Genomic DNA, 17,880 nt, shown 5'->3' with positions numbered 1-17,880 from the left:
CATCTATTCTCTTCCCAGACAAAGCGAGGCAACAAGGCCACACTATTTATGCCTAAATCAATCAAGTGTTTATTAAGCTCACCCCACCCAAAGTGTTCCAGGCTGTGGGCTAGGTTGGTCCTGGAAATACAAATAAAAGATTCCCTGCTCTTGAGAGCTTCCATTCTAATGGGAAAGACTGTATGCACAGCACCTACCAAACTGATACTGCATCCCTTTGGTGTGTGGCCGGAAGAGCCTTGGGCAAAAGTTTATCTAGCATCTTTTGGATAAATCACTCCCTTTCAAGATGTTTTCTCTTTAAAAAGCTAACCAGGAAAGTTTAAAAACATACTCAGTATCCGAAATACTACCAGACTTTGTCTATACTTAAATTTTATCATGTGTGGAACTTTCTCATTTAAGCCTAACTTCTGAAAGTTTGTTTTTTTCAGGAAGGGGACTTCCTTTCCAATTTCTTATAAAAACTACTTTTTTAAAGGAGTAGCGAGATGACTCAGTGGATTGAGAGCCAGGTTTAGAGATGGGAGCTCCTGGGTTCAAATATGACCTCAGACACTTCCTAGCTTTGTGACCGTGGGCAAGTCACTTAACCCCATTGCCTAGCCCTTACCATTCTTCTGCCTTAGAACCAATACACATACTGATTCTAAGACAGAAGGTAAAAGTTTAAAAAAAATTTTTTTATACTGTTGCTTTATTTTTAAAGAAAAAACAAACATCCCCCAAGAAGCAATGAGTCTGGCCTCTTGAGAAAACTGATCAATATTGGTTTTGAAGATGACTATAAAGGTATATCCTAAATAAGTTAATAAATTAGTTCTGATCCCTCTTTTAACCCCCAACATTCTCCTTTTTGTTGCTACATCTCTGAAATTGAGTCACTAGTTGGGTGCTCTGCCTTTGGAGGCAACAGGCACTCAAAAGTCTCTAGTGCTGATGTGTCTGCAGAACTTTGAGACTTCAGTATGACCCTTCAAAGGGCTGTGGAGAGATAAAGGAATGGTAGTGTCAAGAGACTATCCAATTAAAAATCAACTAGCAGGGCTAGTCAGGTTCCTACCTCCACTCCTCTTCTCTCTCTCCTTGACATCAGCATCACCTAGTTGTTTTCTTCTGTCTCCAGCGGACTGTTCTACCTTCCGAGTGGATACTGCTGTGATCAAGCAGAGAGTGCCGATCTTACTCAAGTACCTAGACTCAGATACGGAGAAGGAACTACAAGCACTTTATGCACTACAAGCATCCATCGTCAAACTTGATCAACCTGCCAGTAAGTTCACAAGTTATGTGGGGTTAGAATGAACAACCAGAGTCCATATGAATGGGTGGTGCCTCTTGCCACAGCCTAGACAGTGAAACCTCTGTTAAATGACCCTAAAGTGAATGAGTAGCCTTTCCAGGTTCATGTCTATAGTCCTATAAATCTAAATTTGATTTTGATCAGAAAAAGAAACAAGAAGTAAGATCATGCCAGACAGCTCCCAGGGCCTCTCCTAGGGTCTAGGGACAATCCTGCTTTCCAACCAAAATAGCCCTGACAATATGCAAGGTCCACAAGTGGCAAAAGCATTTAATTCTTTTTTAGCCATTCATTTTGAATAAAAAAGAGTTCCAGGTTAACATTGAGACCATCTTAATGTTCATTTAACTATAAGACCTCACTCTGATACATTGAAACTCCATTGTCTTTTTTTAAAACTTCAGTTTATGATGAAGCACGGGGTCTCAGGATTGTGGCTTTTCATTCTGTCTGTACAAATAGCAAGCAATTTTAATGTTCTCTGGTAGGGGATAGTGGATTGTGATTTTTGAATCACTTCAGTCCATATCCAGAAAGCCAGATGTTTTCTCAGGTTCCTCTAGGGCAGTGATGGAGAACCTATGGCACATGTGTCAAAAAGGACACACGGAACCCTCTCTGTGGGCACGCCTGCAGTTGCCTACCAGAGTTTGTTGCTAGAAAGGCAGAGGGGCTCTGGATGGAGCTGCTCCGCTCCCCTTCTCCATGCACCTGAGGACATTCCTCATTTTACCCAGCAGCCCAATGGGAGTGCTTCCTCCCTCCCCTGTCTGGGTAAGAGGGGGCAGGGCAGGGCACTTGGTTGGGGGTGGGGGAGGCCATGGGATTAGCACTCCGTCTCTAAAGGTTTCACCATCACTGCTCTATGGCTAGATTTGTACACTTCTGATAAGCCTCTGGATGTTGTTTTGCTTCCATCCTTGCCAACACCTGTGACCTCACTAGTGACCTCCATTGAATCTTTCATCCCAGACCAAGTTCATCACTACCATCTAACACATTCCTGACTACCTTCTTCCCCTGACCTTCTTACTAGTATGTATAAATAATGAAAATTAATTGAAATAATATAATTATAAATATAAACCTTCAGGAAAATTATCATATGATAATTCCAAATCACTAACCTGGTTTGGAGGAATGAAAATGGAAAATAGACAATCTGATGAAGTTTGATATTCTTGTCAATTTGCCTGCCTTGTATAAGCCCTGACTCTTGGCTAAAGAAAAGCAGAAGGTTAAGATTGTCATCTAGATGATTTGGACTAGTTAAAGTTATGGATAAATGAGGTATAATTCTAGAGAAAGAGAATATGTGTAAATTCTTATAATTCCTATCTAGGATAATTTTTGCCCAGTTTATCCAGATGATTGTCTTAATCTTCTCACATCAGAAACTCACCACAAAACTATACGTCTAGGGGTAGGGCAATGCAGCTCAAACTTTGGTTTTAAAAAGATGATTGGAGTATAATATAAAATGTTCTGCACCTAGAACCATAGAACAATTCAAACTGTATTAAATTATAGCCACCAAAAGTGATTTTAGACACCATATCAAGTATCCGATCATCTTTCATCTTGACTCCAAGTGTCCTACCAAAAAAGGTTTTTAGAAAGGGAGTGGGTAGGGTTGAAGCTGATGGCCTTTCCTTCTCTGTGAGAATCTATACGGAATCAGAGCTTGGGGGGAAGCCTCTCTGCTGGTTCTCCCCTAAAGGGCTTCTTGCTCCGCCAGTGGTCACACTCAGAGGCTGTTCTGATCAGGACTGACGACCCTGCCCTTGCCCCTTGCAGATTTGTTGCGGATGTTTTTTGATTGTCTCTATGATGAGGAGGTGATCTCGGAAGACGCCTTCTACAAGTGGGAGAGCAGCAAGGACCCTGCTGAGCAGAGCGGGAAAGGCGTGGCGCTGAAGTCGGTCACAGCCTTCTTCACGTGGCTGCGGGAAGCTGAAGAGGAGTCCGAGGATAACTAAAACTTCAAATATACAAAACGAAACAAAAGAAACAATTTAAGTATTTTTTTAAAAAGTTTCACGTCTTCGCCAATCACAGTGCAGCAAGGCCAATTCTCGAGCAGAAACCCCCACGTGTGCACGAGTGGGAGAGGGGAGAGAGAAACAAAAAGGTGATCATGGAGGAAAAAGGTACTGGAAAAAGTAAACGGCAGACCTGAGGGCGGGAGCACTAAACCAAAATACATGTATTATTTGTAGAAACTATTTTCTGTTTTAAGCTTTTCTTTTCTTTTGAAACAAGGACTCAGACTTTAAAGGAAACACAGATCTGTTTAGCAAAAAAAAAAAAGTTGAGAACTTTAATTTATTTTAAGGACTGCAAATGCCAGTGTAATTTTTTAATTTGCAGTTTCTGTAAACAAATTGTATAATAGAAAAGCAGAGAAATAAATTTCCCTCCCCTTCAGATGCACCTCACTTTTGTTTCAAAGCATAGTAGATAGTCCAGACTTAAGAGGTTTGGGGTGAGCTAGGGAAGAGAGATCATTTTTTGTTGTTTTTTGGCATCAAATCTTTCTGCCTGCCTCTCAGCTTGCTTCAGAAATTAAAAATCAAAATAGTAATCAAAACATACATAAACCTGGAACAGAGAAAATGCTGTGGACCAGAGAGCTCCAAGAATTAACTTGTTCAAAAAAAAAAAGTGCTACCCTGGGAAAAGTACTCATAATACTTTTGAAACCTTTAGAGCAACTTTAAGGCTTGTAAATACATAGAACAAATATTTAAAAACAAAAAGAAATTGACTCAATATTATTTCTTCTCACTTTCAAAATATAAAGAACAAAATAAAGACAAGCATTGCAAGTTTAAAGAAAAGTAAAGCGATTTCTCCTTTTGGCAGCTGCTGGATGGGGCACCATCTCCGACAGGTGCTGTCTCTGCCCTTTTAGGGGCCAGGCCCAGGTCTCTCAGATCTGTGTACATAGAATGTGTGTGTGTCTGTGTATCCCCAGCCAGGAAAGGCGAGCCTCTTTGGGTGAAGGAGGGAATTTGTACTCAGGCACCTACTCCCCCTCAACGCCCAGGCTGAGTTCAGTCTTGGAGACCTCCAATAGCAGATCATTGCTTGGGTGGGAGATGACCAAAGGGCACTGGCACAATCTCTGCCTACCTTAAGTGTCAGGATGCAAGTACCCCACTGGCATTAGCCCCCCTATAACCCTGGCAGCAGGTCACGCGCACACAGCCTTTGAGCCAAATGACCCGCCTCCCCTTCTCTGAGACTTTTTGACTGGTTACCTCTTACCAGGCAGCCACCACTACAGCTTTTAAGATTGTTAACAACAGCTGCCTTCATGTTTCAGGAACCAAAGACAGTGTGTAAGAGAGTAAAAGAAAGCAACTGTCAACATGGTTTTTGTTTTTTAAGATGAAGCTAAGTACTGGGTGACAAATGCATTGTTTCCCCAGCTAGCCCCAGGCCATTCTGATAATGTGTGAAGTCAGTGGGATTTTTCCTCTGGTTTTTTCCACAAAGATTGGGTGCTCATTTCCAAAGAAAGTTGCAGCACAGGCTTGAAAAGTGGCGTTCTGTCTCTATTATCTGAGGGGTAGCACCTTGCAAAGCTGTTTTTGTTCCTAAAACCAAACTCTTTCCCAAGTAAACAGTCTTTGTGTTTCTCAGTTGGATGCCAACCAAAGATGATCTTCACCTCCCACCTCTGAAGAAGCTTCCTTACTAAGAGACCTGGCAGAACTGTGGAAGCCCTCGAATACATTTTTTTTTTCAGTAGCAATAAAAGGTTTTTCTCCTCTGCATGGTTTAAACCAACTCAAAACGCTTCCCCATAACTAGCAGGGCATAATCCTGAGCAAAAGAAAGTGAATGATGAAGAGCTGTGGCCACAGAGGCCAATGAATGATCTTGGCAGAGAATATGCTACAAATAAGCCTACAACAGTGGCTGGAACCTGACATGCTGTTCTTGGGCCTGGCTGCATGCTCAGCCTGGAAACCTTCCTGTAGGAGGAGGACAGCACAACCACCCAGATGTTACAATATAGTGAATATTCAGAGTTTCCAGAACCAAGTCGCAGAGGTTCCTTTGAGTGATATGGATTTTTAAGAGGTGGTGGCAAGTGGGATTTGGGGAAAAGAAGGGTTGTAGAGTTGCTCCCTGGGAATTAGAGTTGGGGGTGGGGGGGGCCTCACAGGTCACAGTCACATCAGCAACTGTCGTTTGTAGGTCATGAAGAAGCTGCCGTTTGGAGCCATTGGTTGTGTTCACTCACACCAGTAGTAGATACACGCAAATGTAAGGAGAGCAGAAGAGAGAGAAAAAAGAAAATTTTAAAAAATAAAACTTTATTGAAAAAATTTCAGATATAAAATGTTTATAGTACGATGTCAATAACAGAACCTCTCATCAGTTCTGTAAGGTTGATTAATGAAACTAAAGAGCATTCTTAGAAGCAGATAACTGCTTCTAATTCTCTCTCATTATTACATGAGAGAAAGGATGCAGGAAAAGCACACCCAAGGTGGTAGTGTAGTTAGAGCTTCCTTTAGGGATTCAGCTCAGGTGCCAGCTCTCATCCTGCCTGCCCTTTGATTCAGCCGGCTGGCTTCCTGCCCACACCTGGGGGTGTTCTTCATATTTGAGAATGGCCTTGGCAGCCATGACACTCCCCCAGCAGCTTAATTGGGCAGGTCATTTTTCAGCAGGCAGACTTCAAGAGTTGGTATTATATTTATTTCAGTTAAAGATATTTCCTATTTGTGTTTCAAGTCATTTAACCTATTGCTGCTGGGTAAGTTTGATGATTTAAGTTCTTTGAAGCAACAAGACATAAGATTCCATTTTCTGTGCTCAAACTTACATGAGTTTTCAGCAGATAGTTCTCATCTTACAGAGGTCAAAAAGCCACTTTCACAGCCCTTTTTTTTTTTTTTTTTTTTTTTTTTTTTTTTTTTTAAAAGCCCAGTAACTCATCCTGCCTCCCCATTAGTGTCCTCTCACATGTGTGACTGCAAAGTACAACAGATCTTGGAGTTGTTGCCTTTTAAAATTTTTTATTACTAAATGCATCTTGAATCCGTTGGAAAAAGCAAGTCTCTGACAGCGCCGCTTGTCATGGAACAGGCAGGCTGTTTGGAAAAGTACTGAAAATTTGCTCAAATTAATCTTTTTTTCCCCTGTAGGTTCAGTACAAACCAGATTGAGACAAACAGAATAATCCCGTACCTGATTTTGTATTGTCACACATTATCTAGATTTTTATTCTCAGAAAACACCTTTTGAGAATAATTGGAATTTCCTTTTTATATTGTTAACCATGTTAGTTGGTCATTTATAGCAAAGTATCCTCCCCTCCCTTTTACTGTATTGTTAGATCTGGCCATTGAACCCACATTTGGTCAAGAACAACCCTCTCAGGTGTTAGCCCTTAACACCATGGAACGAAAGCCAGAGTCAGTTGCCTTTGATCTTCGAATACACACTGGATCCTCTTCTTACAAATTTTGGCAGCCATCTGTTAGTTACTCCTTACCTGGTAAGCAGGAGTTACTGGGATTTTCCTGTCCCATTTTGGTGTTCTGCTGTGACCTTGAGTATGACTGTGGCGTGCTTCGAATGGCAGCTTAAGCTCTGTCAGACACGACTAAAGGTCTCAAGAGCGAGATGGTATACTGTACCATAGAGAGTTTCCCATATGACTTGACTTGAAGCTGAAGTAATTTGAACCAGAGTCAGAAAGCTGCCTCCACCATGAGAGATTGGTTATGACTTGAAGATTGTAAATATTCGTTCTTTAGCTTTTATGGGAACAGACACATGGATGCCACTGTTTTTCTTCATATTGTTTTAAGCACATTTGGCTATAGGAACTTCAGAAAACCACCATATTGGGTGGATTATTTTTCATACTTTGTTTTGAATGGATGAGTGGATTTTATACAGCAGCTGGGAGAAACCCTGAGGCTGTTCATTGAATTGTCATGAGATTAAAACATCTCACTGAAGAATAAAAAAATGACTTGAGTCAGAACCTCCCGTACTGGTCAGTCCTAGTTCATTAGCTTCACCCATATCCTCCTTTCTTCTCAAGAAGCTTTTATAATTCAGAGATTTAGAGATTACACCCTCAAAAGACACATATACAACATGTATCCCACAAAGGGGGAAGGGACTTCTATCTTGATACCACCTCTCGTGGGGAGTAGAGACACCCACGTCATGGAATGAATAAAGAGCTTTCCAAAGGAGTAAGGAATGCTCTTGGCTACTCTGGGGATGAAAGCTATCCATTCTGAGCTGCCTGAATTTTCAGACCATTTAATAATTCTTATTCTGCATGGCCCAAGAAGGCAGCACAGAGGTATAGCATGTGGTAGTTTCAAAAACATATGTTTTGGCACAGCATAAGAAGACAGAGTTGTCCAAAAAAGGAATGGGCTGCTTTCTGAGGGAGTGAGTTGTCCTTATCACTAAAGGTCTTTGATAAAGAGGTAATTCATGGAGAGAGGAGGTGGCCCAATGGATAGCCAGGCCTAGAGATAGAAGGTTCAAATTTGGCCTCAGATACTTCCTAGCTGTGTGATACTGAGCAAGTCACTTAGCTACCCCCTCCCCTTCCCCACTCCACCCCCAGTTGCCTAGCCCATAACACTAATGCCTTGGAACTGATACTTAGTATTAACTAACTATAAGATGGAAAGTAAGGGTTTTGTTTTTGTTTTTAAAGAGGGAATTCATGCTTCATGTGAGGCTTAAACCAAATCACCTTTAATGTCCAGTCCAACTCTTAAGATTCTATGATTTCAGCCTCTGGTCACCTGAAATAGTTTAAATAACTTTAGCATAGAGCCCAAATTTATAAACCTTATATAGATTCCTGGGTTAAAAGGCCCCAAATTTCTCCTTTATCCATGTTTTTCATGTTATAAGTAGAAAGGTAGCATCAGATCCCTCTTTTCCCACCTCATTAGCAATGCAAAATACTATTTCACTTATTAAATGGTACCTAGCTGAGAAGGGTATATATTTCCAGCTGCAAGCTGTGTAGAATAGTGGAAAGAGCACTTGTTTGGCAATCAGGAAAATGGGTTCTAGCCCCAGCTTCATTACTGGCTCACTATATGGCATTGGTCAAGTCACAAACTCACTGAACTGTCATTTCTCCATCTGGAAAATGAGTTAGACTATGTGATTTTTCTAGTCTTGCCCTAAAATTCTGTAAGCCTATGATGCTCCAAGGGGTCATCCTTAAAGCTGACTTCTTTGTTTTGCTCTATCTGTTGTCAGTAACTGAGTCTGATTGATGATACTAAATAATTTGGCTTGCTAAGATTCATTAGGAAGTGTGTTGGTTAATAACACTGCCTATTAAGCTTGATGAGAGATTCAATTGTGAATGAATACTTTAAAGCCACCCCCTCACTGAGTCCAGTACAGTGATTTCCTATCTGACCTTCTGTTTTCATCAGCACTTTTAAAATGACAAACCACTTCCTCCAGGAAGCCTTTCAGAATGCCTTTAGTTGGGCCAAAACTGAGATGATAGCAAAAGCTTAATATGTTTTTAATTGTTGTTTGTTGATCAGTCATTGCAGTTGTTATGACTCCATTTGGGGTTTTCTTGGTAGAGATCTAGAGGGGTTTAACATTTCCTTCTCTAGCTCATTTGACAGATGAGGAGACTGAGGCAAAGATTTGAACTTGAGTCTTCCTGATTCCAAACCCAGGCCTCTATCCATTGTGCCACCTAGTTGCCCCAAATATTTTTAATTGATGCTGTGAAATTATTTTAGCATGTGAACTTCTGCTTGCCCCCAGCCTAATTGCATGTGGCAATGAATGGAACACATAAATGCCTCTGTGTTCTGTCTAACACTGTGCCTTGATGGAACACCACTTTCTGAGGGAAGTGGCCCTTCTACCTATATAAAAATGGTGATGGATCAGAGGGTGAAATTTAATTTTGAAATATAAATTGAGCTGCCAGTTTTTTAAAAATAAAGACAGTTAGCAAAAACAGGCTCCAATCAAGGACCTCTTCCTTCGCTTTAGTTTTAATCAGTTTCCTGAAATTTGAATTTACATTAAAGAAGTTCTTACACACAACCACATTGAAGAATAATGCCAAAGTGAAAACAGAGGAATATCTCACACCATTTTTTTAACCTGACTTTCTTCCCTTTCTCAAGCCTCAGAGACCTCATTTGGGGACAAACTCTTGGCTGGAGAACCACATCTTCTAAGATTTTTTTTTTTTTTTAATTTTGCCTTTAGAAATTGCATGCCTGTTAACGTGAGTCATTTGTAGTTAAAAGTAACCTCACCTTGTGGTTGTGTTTCTCTTGAGTAGCATCTCCATAAGTGGACGGAGATTATAGCTTTGATGTCCACTCCTCTTTAGTATCATCCCTTTCTGACTCAGTTTTTGTAGAGAAGTGGGATGTACTAAGAAGTCCTAAGCCTGTAGTGGGCTGCTGACATTTAGAGAGTGGGGAACTAAAGCCTTGAGCCTGTGGGGTAACTCCAACAAAAACACTCTGATATAGCTAAATTCATTTCTCCCCATAGGCAATTGCTTAATGAAAGTGACACGCACCCATATTTTAACAAGAAAGAGGTAAGCACTGTGCCCTCTGAAACTATAATAAATCACTAAAAATCCTTGAATATGCATTTTCTGCCATCATTAGCTAACTTTGATCCCCTTCATTAAGCAAGCTTCATCCATTCACAGCACATTTCAGGCCTATTGGACTCAACAGGTTGACTAATTTGACTCCATCCTAAGTTTTCCTTATTGAGAAAAATCAGATTTAGTCACACAGAAGAGAAAACGGAGTAACGACTTCTGGGCCATGCTTTGCTATGATGTAGATATTCGCCATGGTAAGCTCTTAGGAGCAAAGACTTTCTCATTTCTTTTGTGTATCCCTTGTGCTAACAGGCAATACTGAATCAAAGAAATCACATTTAAGAACGGTTTGGAAAGCAACAACTCTTGAGTTAGGGAATGCAAAAATGTTATTTCCATTGTAGAGATGAGGAAATGGGCTCAGAGAAGCAATGGGTGATTTTTTTTTAACCCTTCCCTTCTTAGTATTGATACTAAGAAAAGTGACAAGAGCTAGGCAATTGGAATTAAGTGATTTGTCTAGAGTCACACAGCTAAGCAGTATCTGAGGCCACATTTGAACCCTGGTCCCCTCCATTCCAGGCCTGGAACTCTAACCACTATACTACTGAGCTGCCTCCCCACCTCTTCTCCCCCCACCCCCAACACACACTATTTTTTTGGTCATGTCCAATTCTGACCCCATTTGGGACAAAGGAACTAGAATAGTTTTGCCACTTCATTCTCTAGTTCATTTTCCAGATAAGGAAACTGAGGCAAACAAAAGTGACTTGCCCAGGGTCACCTAAGTGGTAAGGCCAGATTTGAACTCAGAAAGATAAGGCACTGTGGAGCCATCTAGCTAGCTGGCAGTGGGTGATCTAATGTAAGTCCAGGGCTCTTGCCATTACACTACATTTGAATTGAAAGCTTTCTCTCAGAAGGAGCCAGATACTTGTTGGTATGACAAAACAATTCTGTGGGCTCTACCAATGCAATTTGCCACCACCTCTATAACTGGGATGGGGACTTGCCCAGGAATATACAACCAGTTAGAGGTTGGTCCTAACCTGGCAAGCTTTCTCTCACACTGCCTCTTGTGAAACAAATGGTCAGTTTTCATAGTTCCAAGTTTGGTTATTTCAAAGTGTTCCTCTATCTTAAAACTGATGTAGTAAGACTTTTAAAGACCTCTCTCCAGACTTTTAAAGCAAACTTCAACCAGTGTTTTCTGAACTTCCTTTTTTCCTAAAGGACTCCTCTCAGTCTCATTGAACACTGACTACTGATCTTTATATAAACCTTTTTCTTTTTAAGCTGAAAATCCCATTTTGTAACACTTAATTTGGATTTTTTTCCCTTCTAGTTAGAAGTGTTAGAATAGTATTTTCCTTTAAAAAAAAAAACCAAACAACCCTCTAGGGGCAACAAAGTAGCACCGCCAGGTCTGGAGTTAGGAGGACTTGGGTTCAGATTTGACCTCAGACACTTTCTAGCTGTGTGAACCTGGGCAAGTCACTTAATCCTAATTGCATAGGCCTTGCAGCAATTCTAACTTAGAATTTATACTAAAGTAGACAGAAGTCAAGGAGTTTCTCAAAAATAAAATAGCCCTTCCCACTTTGAAATAAAGCTTTCTTAAGCATCTAAAATTTTTTTTTTCCATCGTAATGTAAATTACGTTCTCCTTTCCCCTCAAAATACAACTGGTAGCCTCTCTTCCAAAGCATAGAAAAGAGTTGCTCCTCCCTTGGGGAGTTCCTAAGCATTAGACTTCCACTGGATCAAACTATAGATCAGTTACCCAGAGTTTGACCCCATGGAAGTCTCATGCCAGAAGACTGCTTGAATTTCTTCTATGAATGGACTCTTTGGCACCCATCTTGATCTCCACTGAACTGGGCTACTTGTCTTTTAGGGTGACTTCTCAGACTGAATGGAATGAGCTAAAACTATTAGAACCATCTCTACTCATGAATCAATGAGAAACCTGCAATATTTAACAGGGAAAATCCAGAGTTGTTGCTTAGAGGATAGCTGAGGGCTTAACTGGAGTGCACATAACTGTAAACTGTATAAAATGTGCATTACGAAATCACATCCCGGGTATTGTACTCTTGGTAATCAGCTATTAATTTCTTGCCATCCTAAGTCAATGCCACATAAAACCTTAATAATGGCTACAGAGCAGTCTAGGCAGGCAATTGGGAAGCTGGCTAATCATGGATATTAGAAGGATGAAGACTCTTAACCTTATCAAACCCTATGTCATTTTGCTATGAAATCCTAATTCTAGTCATTGTGCTAAAAAATAAAATGTTTATCTTCTTGTTTTGTAAACGGGAAGGAAAAAGACAACAAACCTAGTCAAGAGTATTAGTAACTGTTCTCTGTAACGACAGTTTTCTTTAAAACCTCCGTGGTGCAGCTAGGTCTGGAGTTGGGAGGACTTGGGTTCAAATGCACTTTCACTCAGGCACTTCCTAGCTGTATGATCCTAGGCCAAGTCACTTAATCTCATTTGCCTAACCCTTGCCACTCTTCTAAGAATTGATACTAAGAAAGAAAGCATTTAAAATTAGATTTTAATTAATTTAATTTAAAAACAAAAAACCTCTTAATAGTCATACCAGTTGTACTATGAGAGTAGTCAACCCAACTGTGCTCGGTAATTTACTCCAACTTGGGAAGTGGGCTCTAGTCTCATACATGCCTGGACTCTGGAATCTCCAACTCTTTTTCTCTGAGTCTCATTCCTCACATGTAGGGGTGTCGTCTCCCCCATTCTTGAACTTTTTCTTTCTCAGAAAAAAAGCTGCTTTTACGTCCTAACTTTCACAGTTACCATTTAGCTTTTGCAAAAACCATACAGACAGGTGCACTGAGTAGCTTTAGTCAATCTGGTATGTTAACTACAGACCTACATCTGCAGAGTCCATAGCATGCCAGAGTCTGCAGGGATAGTGGGAACTCTGACCAGGAATTTGGCAGTCTGATGGTAAGTATCGTCTCTGTTGAAAACTGGAGATTGAATCTGGCATTCTAAGTAGCATTCTTAACACCTGTCCTCATAATTTACAAATCACTAACCTATCTGATGTTTTTATTAGACCAAATATACTCTTCAGCATGCAAACAGAAAAACTGTAGATACTCTCACAAATGTCACTCATACACACAAATTAATTAAAGCTGAGGTTACCCAAATTAGTGAGGTTATCGGACCCAGTATCTGCACTTTAAGAATCATGGGGTCATAAATTTAAAGTGGGCTAAAAATTTGTTATCCAGCCCCACAAAACTACCCAGTGTCTGAGGCTGGATTCAAACTCCAGTCTCACTGACTCTTGAATTCAGGCAACTACACCATGCATAATATTACTTAACCCAGAGTAGTACGTCTCCAAAGGGTCCCATTTTGAACACTAGGCACTTGGGGAAATTCTGTTGGCCAAAGATTCTTGTTAGGGGCCCCCTTGAATGTCACTATCACACTCCAAATGCAAGGCATGTCCTATTTTTTGTACTGACTTGGGGGAATATCTAAGCACAGGGGCAAGGAGCCCAGGAACTTTTTAACCTAGAATGCTGGAGCCTTTGTTAGCACAGCTCCAGAGAAGCCAAAGGAGAAGATGGAGGAAACCTTACCTTTGCCTAAGCCAAGACATAAAAAAAGTTAATCCCTCTAAATAGAAATTTTAACCAATCTTCAGTGTTTAATTTCTCTCCCAGTCACAGCAAGTGGTAGCCTCAGTATATGGCTTTAATGTTGAGGGAAAGTAAGGACATTGTTAGAAAAGTTTATTGAAACTTGGCACAACAGAAGAGGACTTCATTCAGATGAGTAGAACTTCATACAAAGACAGGCCTTACAGATAACAGCAAGGTGATATGTAGAGCTCAATGGGAAGCTGTATGAAAAAATGCAAAGGGGATTGTTTGGCATAGGAGGTGAAAAAAGCCTTGTCGAACATCTCCAGGTATTTTGCTTTCATGAAAGCAGACCAAGAACACAAATCATCATGTGAAGTCACAGAGTCAATATGATTTGCCATACCTGGTTTCACATACAGGAGCCCTCTCCCCTCTTCAGATTATTGTCTCACAGAATAGCAGCCAGCTGTCACAAAGGGCCAAAGGAAGACTACTGTGGTGGAGAGCTTGTCAGGGTACCCTGCCAGAAAACCTGAATTATTCTGCTACATTGCTGGACTTCAGACTAAGGGTCTCTCTCCATAAGGTTGCATTTCACAGCCAGTTTTGCTCAAGTGAGACTACAGCCCAAGATGAGATACCATGAGTGTCCCCTGATTGAAGTTGAAAACTAAATAGAACAAGCAAGTTTTAATTTATTGTAATACTCCAGTGACTGGTGCCCACCAGCAGGAAGTTAGCAGGACTAGTAGGCCACTGCTAGGGAAGGCCCCTTTCCTTAGTACTTTAATTGTCCCAATTAACAATTTGGAGAGGAAGTACTTTTCTACTTCCCCACTTTATAATTTTGCTTAAGAGAGACCCTTAGGCTAGAAAATGGAGGTTAAGGCCAAATCCATTTCCTCCTTCTTGAACTATCATATTTGGAAATTTTGCTTTTTCAAGCATGAAAGGATGAGTGCAATGGAGACCACAAAGACTGCATATATTCTGAGCATACTACACCTAACAGTCCTGAGCTGAAAGCAGGAGCTGAAAATTGAACTGTTAAAGATGGCTCCGATTTCTCTTAAAATAACAAGGGGAAATTATAAAATTCTGTTTGTAAATGATTTTCTCACTAGCTCACTTCTAGGGCACTAGTTTTGAAGCTAGAAGGGATTCTAGGAATAATCTAATCCAGGACCTTTGCCCCATTTCACAAATGAGGAAACAAATCCTCAAAAGTTGGGACTTTACCAGAATCACACAGATATTCAATATCAACTTAGTACTTCTTGAATCTACATTAAGTATTCTCTTTAAAAACCAAAAAGAAAAGCTTCTTAGAATCAATATCAGTTCCAAGATGAAAAAGCAATAGGCAATTGAGGTTATGACCCTTATCCCCCAGGATCATGCAGCTAAAATGTATCTGAGGGTAAATTTGAACCCAAGTCTTCTCATTTCCTAGCTGGCCCCAATACTCTTTCCACAGTGGCTAGAATATACCTTCACTTTTGTGCTCATCCCAGCTTTTTTCTGTTTGTCAGCTCTCTCTGAATGATAGTTTAAGAAATGAATTCTTGTTCTTCATAAATGTTCAGATAAATTAAAGATTTGAGATGCTTCAGAAATAGCATAAGTAAGCCTCCCCAACTTGTAAGAAGTAGGGCAGCTAGGTATTTCATAGAGTGCTGGCCTGGAATTAGGAAATTCATCTTCCTGAGTTGACATTTCCCAGCTGTGTAACCCTGGGAAAGTCACCTGACCACATTTGCCTCAAGATTTCTCATCTGTAAAACAAGCCACTCCAGTGTATCAAGAAAACCCCAAATGGGGTCACCAAAAGTTGGACATGCCTAAGAAACAATTGAACAAAAACTTACAGAAAAGTCTCAAAGATAAAGTAGAACATTAAGGGCTCTTAGCAAGATCAACACTAGATAAACATGATTATTATCACAACATGAACGTGCCATGCCATCTCATATTTAGTTTAAAACTAACAAGTAGTGAGTACATGACACTATGCAAAGAATGAGAACACAGATGACCCTGCTTAGTTGGAGTCTGGCCACATAGGACCTTCCATATTGCAAAATTAGGACACTTGGGTGTCCTATTCAGGATGTCAATGAAGTTTTTTGGGCTTGTTTCCTCATCTGTAAAATGAAATTACCTTTAAGGTCACTGCAAGTTCTTAAACCATTTTTAAACAGGCCTAATGTTTAGTTAAATAAAGGGCAAGAAAAAGATTTCTATATGCCACAGGGAGGTTGTTTTTGTGTTTTATGTAGCTGAGACTGGGTTCTATGTAGGCTTTGCCATGATAACCTGTTTGGCCTTGGAAAAGCTCCTCTATCTTTCTGGGCTCTGATTTGCTCATCTGTTAATCAAGAGGGTTGGAAAAAGTTCTCTTAGAGCTCCTTTATATCTCTCAATAAATTCAATACATTTATTTTAATTTTGGAGGGTATATCTTTAGTATTTCTTCCCAGCCTTCCAGTCATCATTTTATTCCCACATTAATTCCTCTTCCTCTACCCCAAAAAGAAAAAGGACAAGGCAACTAAGTTACTAATGTACACACTGCTGGCCAGATTGAGTCAAGTGATCAACACTTCGCATCCCTTTACCAAGATTATATTTCCATAATATGGCGCTTAGCATGATAAAACAAGACATTGAAAATGGGCAGCTATAATAAAGATAACATCTTTCCTGAATTCTCAACCACGGAGGAATTAAAAAGTAAGGAGTTCCTTTTTGTCTATAGGTCTTACAATTCCTCCTTGGGTAAACAGATTAGTTAGAGCCCAGGTTGTTTTGTGGACTAGAAAATTCATTAACTAGGAAAGTAATTTTGTTCTTCCACTAGACAAGCTTGTTGAATTCCTGCTAAATATCATTTAGGAAACTGATTACTCCGGCATGCAAATCTTGTTCTTAAAAGATGAGAATCCTATTTAGTTGTGCAGTTAATATGAAATATTTTGGGATGCCTCTAGAATGACCTCAGTAGCAAATGCTTGAGGTGTTAATAGAGAGTTAAGAGTAGTGCTAGGATAAGGAGGGAGCCAGCAAGGGCCCACTGCACTTGGCTGGGAAAGGGGTACCCGGTTTAACTATCCTTCAATACTTGCCCCCTCCAATTCCTGCAAATTTTCTCTTCTCGGGTCCACATTTATGCGTTTTGTGATTAGTGACGAGGCATTTGCTAGGCAAACACGACTTGGAGATCATGCCTGGTCAGGCTGAGGGGTGCTGGTGACACGTTCCCTGGTAAGGAAGGTCTAGGAGGGGGAGTCACAAAGCACCTTTGCTGTTACTGCCTTCGAATACTATTGTCTCTAGATGCCCAGGGCGGCTGCTACTGCTGGAAGATGGGAAATGAGAGACAGGAGCTGGCCTAACAGCAGCGTTAGTGCAGCAGAGGAGCACAAGTGGGGGAAGGGGGGATAGCTGCGGCTGGGGTACAGAACGCGCAACAGTCTGGGGATCACAGGCGCTAGGGCCAGACAGAGGGCCGTGCGAGGAGCCCGGATACGGCTACACTCCTGGAGAAACTGACCGGCCGTACGACGAGAGGTAGAGCCCGGAGGCCGGGACCGCCCCGTCGCAGCTCGAGCTACAGCCGTCACGGTCGTCCCCGAGCCGCCGTTGGGAGTCTGGCGCCGAGGCCGCGCGCCCTTGGAAGTCAGACAGCTTCGGACTCCGGCGCAGACCCAGCACCGGCCGAGGAGGCCCCCTCCGCCCGCTCCCGGGCCGCGTCCCGTCCCCACCCTGGGCCGATCCCCCAGGCGCCCGATACTTCGGTCGCGCAGAGGAAAGGCTCAAGCCGCGCTCTCTCCTAAGCGGAAGGCAGACTGACAGGCGCCTTGGCCTGCAGAATCGTCGGCTCCGCCGCTGGGGAGAGCGCGCACTCCCTCGGGTCGGCCTCTCCGCACCCCCACGGCCGCGCCGGCAGGGGGCGGGCGTCCCCTTCGGGCATCGGGGAGTGCGCGGCGGGGCGGCGGCGGCGCGCGACCGTTGGCGGGCGTGAGGGGGGGCGGCTGGAGGAGCGGGCGCGCGCGCGGGGCCGCGGGCAGGGGGGCGGGGCTGCAGAGCGCAGCGGCGGGGCCAGGCGGACGGACGGACCCGCGGAAGGCAGCCAGCGGCGGCGAGCAGCGGGCGGGGAGCGAAGCCGACAGGCCGCGGGGGGACGTGGGCGCCTGGAAGGGGGGAGAGCCCAGAGGTAACGCAGGCCGCAGCCTTGGCGGGGCGGAAGGGGAGGCCGCGGTGGGATTCCGCGGGCCCCGGAGCGCCTCGGGCCGAGGCCGCTACCACCGCCCGTCCCTGAGGCGAGGCG

The 17,880-nt window shown here is 42.3% G+C and overlaps 2 protein-coding genes across 9 annotated transcripts in view; both read left to right on the top strand.

The window, feature by feature from the left end:
* EIF4G3 (eukaryotic translation initiation factor 4 gamma 3) overlaps positions 1–3,940 on the top strand; it is a 371,582-nt gene extending 367,642 nt beyond the window's left edge. For all 6 annotated transcript variants that reach the window (XM_044667830.1, XM_044667835.1, XM_044667834.1 and 3 more), the window contains 2 exons: positions 1,127–1,273; positions 3,101–3,940. In XM_044667830.1, the coding sequence (XP_044523765.1) occupies positions 1,127–1,273; positions 3,101–3,282 (329 nt within the window). In that variant the 3' untranslated portion in view covers positions 3,283–3,940. The remainder of the gene's footprint in view (positions 1–1,126; positions 1,274–3,100) is intronic.
* Positions 3,941–17,674: 13,734 nt separating this feature from the next.
* HP1BP3 (heterochromatin protein 1 binding protein 3) overlaps positions 17,675–17,880 on the top strand; it is a 39,540-nt gene continuing 39,334 nt past the window's right edge. For 2 of the 3 annotated variants that reach the window (XM_044667827.1, XM_044667824.1), the window contains exon 1: positions 17,677–17,766. The gene's annotated coding sequence lies outside the window, so the exon portion shown is untranslated. Of the gene's footprint in view, positions 17,767–17,880 lie in introns of all 3 variants that reach the window. The other variant, XM_044667826.1, reaches the window with a different exon arrangement.

The sequence above is a fragment of the Gracilinanus agilis genome, chromosome 3 (genome assembly GCF_016433145.1).
Source record: "Gracilinanus agilis isolate LMUSP501 chromosome 3, AgileGrace, whole genome shotgun sequence".
NCBI lineage: Eukaryota > Metazoa > Chordata > Mammalia > Didelphimorphia > Didelphidae > Gracilinanus > Gracilinanus agilis.
Note: the sequence above shows the minus strand (reverse complement) of the source record. Positions and strands in the feature narration are given on the sequence as shown.